Source organism: Opisthocomus hoazin, chromosome 21 (genome assembly GCF_030867145.1).
Source record: "Opisthocomus hoazin isolate bOpiHoa1 chromosome 21, bOpiHoa1.hap1, whole genome shotgun sequence".
Lineage (NCBI taxonomy): Eukaryota > Metazoa > Chordata > Aves > Opisthocomiformes > Opisthocomidae > Opisthocomus > Opisthocomus hoazin.
Window position 1 is genome coordinate 3,249,125 of NC_134434.1, and position 9,180 is coordinate 3,258,304.

General features: G+C 54.0%; 1 protein-coding gene across 1 annotated transcript; it reads left to right on the forward strand.

The window, feature by feature from the left end:
- Positions 1 to 196: 196 nt before the first annotated feature.
- CDK3 (cyclin dependent kinase 3) lies at positions 197 to 5,844 on the forward strand. Its single transcript, XM_075440959.1, has 7 exons — positions 197 to 719; positions 1,705 to 1,782; positions 2,216 to 2,336; positions 2,870 to 3,040; positions 3,473 to 3,574; positions 4,369 to 4,572; positions 4,970 to 5,844. Exons 1-7 carry the CDS (start codon positions 592 to 594, stop codon positions 5,090 to 5,092), a joined length of 927 nt encoding a protein of 308 aa, XP_075297074.1. The 5' UTR covers positions 197 to 591; the 3' UTR covers positions 5,093 to 5,844.
- The last annotated feature ends 3,336 nt before the right edge of the window (positions 5,845 to 9,180 follow it).

Here is a 9,180-nt window from a genome sequence, read left to right on the forward strand (position 1 = left end):
TCTTGCAAAAGGCTGACCAAGCGCCGCAGCCCACGCTGGGGAGGTTCAAGGAACAATTGCGCAACACAGAAAAAATAAAAAATAAAAGCCATTTCTGCTATGTGTTTGACCTGAGTGTGTCCTGGGGAACCCTGGTTACGCACCACATCCCCTCGGCACCGCGCAAACGGAGCTGCAGAGCTTCGCTAGGCCCTGCTGCCTCTCCCTCCGGCCCAGAGCCATTTTGCTCCGTATTTGCTTTAGCCAACACACTCCACAACCCTGGCCGCAAGCAGCCGGTGCCGGGCAGTTGGTGTAGGGTGTGTTTGGCTCTTTGGGTCTGCGCAGAGACCCGCAGACCCCCGCAGACCCCCGCCAGCACGCCCAGACCACCCCGCCGGCTGCAGCCGCCCCAGTTCACGGCAGGGCCCTGTGCTGGGGGAGCAGCACGGGGGGACCCCGGCAGCAGCTCAGGGGACACACGGGCAGAGCGGACACGCAGGGAGAGCAAGCACCTCCCGCACGTTTGGGGTTTGGTTTTTTCCCCGCTCTTTTTTTCTTTTTCCCCTCAGAAAGCAGTGCCAGCTGCCCCCGGGAGGCTGAGGCAGCACCATGGCCGCCTCTCGGGAGATGTTTCAGAAGCTGGAGAAGATCGGGGAGGGCACCTATGGCGTGGTGTACAAGGCTCGGTACAAGCGCACGGGGCAGCTGGTGGCCATTAAGAAGATCCGCTTGGACAGGTGAGTGGGGGCAAAGCCCGGCGGCTGCCATGGCTTGGCCCAGCCCAGTGCCCGCCCAGCCCACCATGGCGCTAGGCCGGCCACCTCCTCAGCGCAGCAGCAATAGGGTGCTGAGGCAAGCGGGGGGTTGAGGGACGCAAATGGCTCCTCTGGGGCCGGCAGTGCCGTCTGTGGGGAGACGGCCACCAGCTGAGCCCAGCAGAGCCCCAGCCCCACCATGGGACTGAGCAGAGGGCGCCTGAGTCCAGCCCAACCCGATGTCCAAAATGGTGTGAGAGGCTTGAAAAAGCCTGACATGACGGAAAAGAACATCTGTATCGGCTCATGCAATCACCTAGGGCCTGACGCGGCACTGCTTGGCCCTGGAGCCATGGCCCAGGGTAGCGGGAAGTAGCCACCGTTTTGGGAGGTGGTCTCTCCCTCAGGAGTGCAGTGCTGGGGCCTGGTGAGGCTCAGCCTTCTGGCAGGGCCAGCTTCAGCCACTCCAGGGTGAGGACTGAGCAGATAAAAGCTTATTACCATTCCCCTGAGTCATCCCTGGGCTGTCTCCACGATGAGGGGTGTAAGTGTGGACCAGGGACCATGGTGGTGGGACTGCACCCCATGGTGGCCCCTCAGGCTGGCGGAGGCGGCTGCCTGAGGGGCAAAGAGCTTTCATGTCCCCTCGCCTCCAAAAAGCAAGGCTTGGGCATTTAAACCACTGCTTCTCCAAATGTGCCCCAAGGTGCTCCCAAACAAGCTCTGCCCCACAGCTTGCACTGTCTAGGTCACCCTGTCCCTCTCCTTCCCCGTGGCTCCATTTCTCCCTGCCTCGTCCCAGCTGACCCCACACATGGCTCCATCCCAAACTCAGGGTGCCTGGTGTGAGAAACCCTCCCCTGGGCAGGCAATGGGGTACAACGGAAGCGAGACGGGACACAGGACCCCGATGGGCTGTGGGATCCCACTGGGGGACGGGGTGCCAGGCAGCCTGTCTCTGCTGCAGGGAGATGGAGGGCGTCCCCAGCACCGCGATCCGAGAAATCTCACTGCTGAAGGAGCTGAAGCACCCCAACATAGTCAGGTAAGACCTGGATGAACCCTCTCCACCAGCATATTGGCAAGCTCCTGCTCATCCCCACAGGGAGCTCTGGGGACAGACAGCAAGAGGGGCCTTCCAGTCCTTCCCTGGCTGCGTAGAAAGAAGCAAAATAAACAGGAAAATGCAAGAATCACTTGCGCTTCCCTGGTTTACAGCAATAGCCCACAGCACTGCCACTTTACTCCAGCAACACAGGCTGGTCCAAGCTGCTGCTGCCCCATACTAGATGCTGCTCTTACATCTGCCTCTCACTGCTCCAGAGGACTCTCAGAGCAGAGGCATCTGTGGGAGGAGGGATGCTTGGGCAAAGGTCTTCAGAAGGTCTTCCCACACACTCTACAAGTGACTAACACTCCTGCATAGCGTGGGTTCCCACACAAAGGTACTGAAGAGAGTGCTTATGCTTCTTTTGCAGGCTCCTGGATGTCATAGACAGCGAGAGGAAGCTCTGTCTCGTGTTTGAGTATCTGAATCAGGACCTGAAGCAATACATGGACTCGTGCCAAAATGGACAGCTTCCTTTGGGCTTGGTCAAGGTACAGTGTGGAAGGACCACTAATAGGCAGGGCAGAGCGTGTGTGTCCTTGCTGCCTTCTGCTGCACAGAGCCAGCACTGAGCTGGTCTTTCTCAGATTGCATCTGGAAGAGATTCATTCTTGGCTGGAGACATTCAACTTTTCATATCCCAAACATTTCAGCTGGGAAAACCTCCTGGCACTATTGCTCAGCACATTTGTTTCCCAGCTGTTTCCAGGCTCTTCAGCCCATCTTGCTGCAGAGCAAACTGCTGTTAAGAGGACAACTGAGGGATCTATTGCTAATTGCCTTTGTACAGAGTAATGCATGGAAGGAACTGCCACTCCTAAGACTGGAGCCTGTCTGTCCCTGGGTAGGGTGGGAGCAGTTTGTGTGCGTCTTTGGGTAGTGGCCCGCAAGCCTGGTGTTTGCCTTATTTCAAGGACTTTTTTCCCATTCAGGTCTGTAGATGATCCAAAGCATGTTGGTTCATATGATCCAGCCTTTGAAGTGGTTTCATTGTGGCCTTGTCTGAAATCTCTTCTCTCCTCAGAACTACCTTTTCCAGCTGCTGCAGGGGGTGAACTTCTGCCACGTGCACAGAGTCATCCACAGGGACTTGAAGCCGCAGAACTTGCTCATTAATGAAGCAGGAACAATCAAACTGGCTGATTTTGGACTGGCAAGAGCTTTCGGAGTCCCCCTGCGCATGTACACTCACGAGGTATTGTTGAGACTCCCTGCCACCCGAGAGGGGGATACACAATCCGCAGTGGATGAACAACAGCCCTATCACAAGTTACTCATCAGTTGCTGAGGCACAGCTGTGCCCAGGCACGTGCTCTTAACCTAACCCGCAGCTTAAGGGCTACCTCATGTCCCCACAAAGTGTGCTGACTGCTTCTACCCTAGCCTGCCTGCAAGCTGGGTTCCTACCTTGTCTGGAGAGGGTATATTCATTTCTTCCACAGTGTCCTATTGATGAATGATCTGTTAGTCCCAATCTTGCTGTCACGAAGGTGTCTGTTAATTCAGCACGGCCTTGGCACGCTCCGATTATGTACAGTCGCTGCATTACAGCTGGGAAGAGAGGATCCCATGCCTCTAGTTTCACCCAGGGAAACTAGACAAAGCTTGTTTGTTGGTTCCTTACCAGGTGGTGACTCTGTGGTACCGAGCCCCTGAAATACTCCTGAGATGCAAGTACTACTTAACCGCTGTGGATATATGGAGCATCGGCTGCATCTTTGCAGAAATGGTAGAAGGGGTTTAAATAGTCTCTTTAATGAGCAGGGAGGATGCAGCTGCAATGGGAAGTGGGGAAGGAGGGATAAGATGCAGAACATCTGTGATACTGGGATCCCACCCTGTGCTGGGGTGTGTGTTACAGGAAGTCCACCCTGAGGGCTAGCTCATCCTTAGCTGTGGGCTTAGAAGGAAATCTGCCACTCTCCGGGGCCTGGCAGAAGGCGAAGAAGCCTCTGTAGTCTGGCTGCAGTTCCAGGTGTATGGGAATGCAATGCCTGTCCTTGCCAAAGGGGTAACTTCAGTCTTGTTGCCGCAGCATTTTCATCCTGGGAGGAGATGACTCTCTTGCAGATGTCCCTGCAGTGGGCTGCAGAGAACTAGCACTTCATAGCATGGCAGAGTGGATCTCCTAGGAGTCCATACTCCATGCTCTTGTTATCCCTGCAGTATAAGAGCGCTATCCCTAGCGCCCAAAGCCCCCAAGCTGCAGATCAGCAGAGCCTGGGCAAGCAGGTGAGGAGGGAGCTAGCCTTCAAGAGCTGGCTGTTAAGAAACTGGAGACAAAGAGGGCTAAGAGACTGGCTGAAAGAGGATGGCCTCAGGGGAGCATGGATCCATGGAGAGGAGCTGGAGACAAGCAGACAGACACCCGTGACTTTCCCAGCCTGGCAGAATCGCTGCATTGTAACTGCCCTGGTCTGTGTGGTTGGTTGCATCTGCTGGGACCAAGGGTTGCCTGCAGTGGGAAATCGGGCACACAGCAGATGGAAAGGTGGGACTGGCTTTGTTTTTTTTTTTTCTCAGGTGATCGGGAAGGCCATGTTTCCAGGGGACTCCGAGATCGATCAGCTCTTCCAGATCTTTCGCACCCTGGGCACTCCCACCGAGGCAACCTGGCCTGGAGTGACCCAGCTGCCTGACTACAACAGGGAGTTTCCCCGGTGGGCGAGGAAGGAGATGAAGGAAATTGTTCCCAAATTAGACAGAGATGGCAGAGACTTACTGGTGGTGAGTACGGGCTCAGAACAAGACCTGGGGACAGGCAGGACCTTTTCAAACTGGGCAGAGAATAGGGATATTTGGGACTGATCTACCCAGAAGTGCATTAGCTGATCTGGCGCTCATGCTCATCTCTGCCATTGCAGAAACACTGGTTCATCAAATAGCGCTCAGTCTTGGCTCTGAAGTGGGGCTGCCATGCAGGCTCCTCTAGGAAACCACTGCATCAAGGGTTAAGAAACCCCTCTAGCGTATTCCCCACAGCAACTTCAGCTGTGGGTTACTCCTGAAGCCCAGAGAGGGGAAAAGGCAGGACCAACATCTACATCTGGGCCCAGCCACATGCAGGTGCAATCGATCATTTGTTTTTTAAAAGCCTACATCTGCTGTGTTTTCCTCTTGGCAGCAGTTGCTCCTGTACGACCCCAAAAGGCGCATCACAGCCCAGGCAGCCCTCCAGCACCAGTACTTCTGGAAAAGTCCTCAGAGCCCTGAACGGCGACGTGCCCTGCAGAAACACTGCAAATGAGAAGACACAGCTCTCCCTCTGCACTTGCACCTCTGGGTAGTGGTGCAGCTCTGGTTTGGGGCACTTAACAGGGGGATGGCTGGGACACAAGGTCTCACTTCTCCCAAGGAGCCTGGATGGGGACCTTTTTGCATTTAGAGACTCTCAGCCTGTTGCTGGGGAAAGTTTGTCTGGGTTACAGCCAGCAGAGCTGCTTTGAAGAGGTCATGGGCAAAAGGTGGGGGCTATTTATCAGCATAAGACACTGAAATGTAGATGAGAGAGCATCTTTCAGAGGTTTGTCGTTGCATTGGTCAGCGAGCTAAGGGGACTCACCGTAGTTTCCAGCGCTGGAGCATCCCCAGTCTGTCGGTGGTGGTTCCTGACACCAGGGCGTGCTGGAGCTCTGCTTTGGGCAGGGCAACGCTTCTCTGCTCAGCCCTTTGCTGCTGTTACCAAAGAGTGGGCTTGTCAGCACTAGATGTTTGATCTGAGCTGTTTAACACAGCTGACATTCTGCTGTTTCACAAGCTGATGAGCACTATCAGGTGTCTTAATTTGTGTCTTAGCTGGGACCAAAGCCAAAAGATCCAGTTAGCATAAAATGCGTGTTGCATATGGCTGGGACCAGTAACAGCTACCACTGGCTTTCTGTCATCAGTCTGGATGTACTGCTGTTTCCTTCACTTTATTGTCTTGGAAATGTTTTTGCTGTTCAAGTGTTTGGACAATTGTCACAGACTTTTGGTGTGGTTTTGATGTCTTCATTTTTTTTTTTTTTCTTTCTGTACCGAAAAATAATAAGACTTATCATTTGTTCAGAAGGCTCTGTGGTTATTGCTTGGCGTGGTCCATCGGTCTGGTGACGCGGAACCATCTGGCTGGTCCTTTTTTCCATGGAGCTCTTCTCCCTTGCTCATCTCCTGCACGCTTTCTTTTATCTTTTCCAGCCCAAATCTCAGCAGGTGCAGAGCTGTGCTCTCGATTCTGTTGTGGAATGAGAGGCTGATGGTTCTGCAGCCCAGTGCTGTCCTGGTATGGTAAGATGGGCTTGCTTTCCACCAGAGGTTGCCACAAACCAGTTCACAGTTATGTTCTACTTATTTAAATACTCAAAAGATAGATTTTTAACTTAGGAAAGCCAGACTTATGCACTCCTGGTTTTTGTGCACGTGCATGCACATGCCCTCCTAATGACTGCGATCCTAAGAACTGATTTCAGCACAACCTGACAGCTCCCAAAAGCTATTACATTCTTGGAGTCTCATGACAGATAAACAATGCAGTGAAGGAGAGAGGTGGCTGCACACACAGCTGTAGCACAAACCTCCCTCCCCACCTGCTAGATACCAGAGAATTTGCACAGGGGAGAGAAACCTTTAGAGTCCTTCCTAAAAAAGCCCCTCTCAGCCCAAGACCTGCCTATCTGAAGCCAAGCTCTGTTCCCCTTTGGCTCGTTCCATGATTCATTCCTTCTCCCCACCCAGCAAAATGCAGTGGGTGGCTCTGCTTAATTCCCTACATCAAGAGGACCTTTGTCAGCCCTGCTGGAGCAGCCGTACCTCCTGACAGATCCCCGACAGCAAAACCCCGGGACCCGTTGCACCCCTCCCTCCGGGCCCTGCCATGCTGCTGGGCTGTATGTCCCCCGCAGGGTCAGAAGCCACCAGGGCCTGGGGAGCTCGCTCGCCTCTGCAATTTGCACAGATTAGGTTTTTTTGGGGCATGTGGGGGTTGCTTTGCTTTTGAAGCTGTTGTTGGGAGTCATGCTGGGGTGGCTGCCTGGAAAAAGCTGACGGGCTCATGTTGGGGAGGGATGGTTTTCTGATCGAGCAGGGGAGAGCAGGCAGCTGGGCTCACACAGCAGCCTCGAGAGCCTTGTGGCAGGAAAACTGAAACCCTGCTGTGCTCCTGCAGCGTCTCGTCTCCTCTGTACAATAACACGCAGGTCGCAGGGGCATGTTTGTGAGACACGGATGAATTCTGCGATGGGAATGGTTTCCCTGCCTTTGCATACGCGTTTTAAAGTCAATCCATTCTGTAAAGACAGTGCTCTGTTGCTGGCTCTCTGCAAACAAATGCTCATGTTGTACCTGACAAGCTGCAGAAGAGGTTGGTTGTTTTTTTTAAAAAAAGACCTGCATTAACAAATAGATACCAAGGACATTCATCCAGTCCAGAAGCATAAATAAAAATACTACAGCTCATCTAGCCCAACAAAATGAAGCAACGGGCTGAGTTTCAAACATTAATGACCCAGCCTCACTGCCAGCAAAGGAAACCAACAACTGTGTCAAAACAACTGCTCCGGGCAAGCTACGGTGCAGCACCCTCACCCTGTAGCCGAGGAGGGAGGAAAAGCCCTACCCAGCTCCTCCTGGGCAGCTCTCGACCCTGCCAGGCAGCTGGGCTGGGGGAAGCCCCAGGGCTGTGTGGTGCTGCTTAAGGACTCATCAGGGGGACGAGATGCGAGCTGCTTTCTGCAGATGAGGACCGCTTGATAGCAAAGAAAAGGATTTTTGGTGGGGTTTTTTTCAGAAACAAAAGGCAGGCCAGCCTTCAAGGGAGGCTGCTCAGCCAGCTAGACTGCTCAGCTGCGTAGTTGCCTCTCTCGATGCCTTCACCCAGCCCTAGGTGAACACCTCCCACCGCCCAGCTAGGGACCACTTCATCCACAATGATTAACTGACTGCTTAATTCCCAGAACGCCAAGTCCCTTAGTTACCGAGCGCTCCCCAAAACTATTTAATGAGCTCTTCAGGAAAGAGTCACCACGTGAACGTGGTACTGCTTTTAAAAACAAGCGCGGTTTTATCTCGTTTGCAAGGGGAGCAGCCGGGAGGAGGGCAGCCCTAGAGCCCAGCACCCTGCCCCGCGGAGCCGGGCGAGGGGCAGGCTCAGAGCAGACTCACCGGCCAGGAAAAGCTGAGCTGCAGAAAAGGCAATAGCCCTGTTCATGATGGACCCTCAAAGGGGAGCAAAGCCAAAGCACAGCAGGGCTGCTCCCAGCAGCTTTGAAGAGCTGGGACCTGAGGACTGCTGGGAACTGCACTGGGCCAGGGCTCCTCAGTTGCACTGGGTTGTGATCCTCACCTGGCTGTGCTCTGGTGCTCCGAGGGCTGTTGAGCTTGCCCCAGCAGGAGGCCAGGCCAGGGTTTCTCTCCTGATGTGTCCCCTGGTCCATCACAGCCCAGCTCCAGCCCTTGCTGTTGGTCCAGAGCAGCCAGGAGCAGGATGCAGAGCCCCGTGTGCCAGCAGTGCTCTGCCAAGAGGGAATGGGCTGGGAAGGGATGTTCTGGGGAGGGTGCAACAGTTTTCCCCATTGTAAAACAAAAAATTGCCCCGTATTGATCATGGCAGCTGAGGCGGCCATGGACACCAGCCATAGGCCCAGCAGTAAACACAGACTGTGGAGAGCATGGGACAGAGCCTGGGCAGATCTTGGACTAGAAACGTGGTGTCTCCATAGCTGGGCTTGGATCGTTAACGCTGAGCACTACCGACCAGCAGGAAGGTAACGGGACCTGTCATTGTGCTGAGCTTTCCAGCATGGGAACAATTTCTTCTTGGAGTCCAGAATTCAAACCCTAGATAGGCTGTATGGAAATAGAGGCTATGCTGCTGCTCCGATGGGGGAAGGAGGGGGAGAAAACCTCTACCCTTATGGATTATTTTGGGTGTGTTGGAGTTCCCAACAGTGGCAGCTAGAAGAGCCCTTGGGAGAGGAGGAAGAGTGACTTGTGTCATTTTTCTCATCCCACAAAGCCAGAGGAGGCTCCACAGTGGGGCAGATACTAGGGGAGAACATCTGGGAGATGAGACGCTCATTTCAGCAAGGGCTGAGCAGTGGAAATTGCACAGAGGAGCGAAAGCTCACCTGAAGAAACAGCAAGTGCAGATTTTCCGGTACTGCTGGGTGGATCCTGCAGCCAAGGCCAAGGGCTGAAGAAAGCAGTTTCACATCGCCGTTGACTGCGAGCACCATCAGTCTGCTACTGAAGGTCATCCCTTCCCTTGCAACATATCTGCCTCTGGACAGGTACAGGACAACCCCCCAAAATCATCTACTCCAACAGGGCTTGGTTTTGCTTGGGACCTGTCTTCCTCTG

Excerpts from the sequence above, each read along its gene's own strand:
- CDK3 (XM_075440959.1), top strand. The coding sequence starts at position 592 with ATGGCCGCCTCTCGGGAGATGTTTCAGAAGCTGGAGAAGATCGGGGAG. Across the intron at positions 2,337-2,869 it reads TTCCTTTGGGCTTGGTCAAG|AACTACCTTTTCCAGCTGCT; the intron begins GTACAGTGTGGA and ends TTCTCTCCTCAG. Across the intron at positions 4,573-4,969 it reads ATGGCAGAGACTTACTGGTG|CAGTTGCTCCTGTACGACCC; the intron begins GTGAGTACGGGC and ends TCCTCTTGGCAG.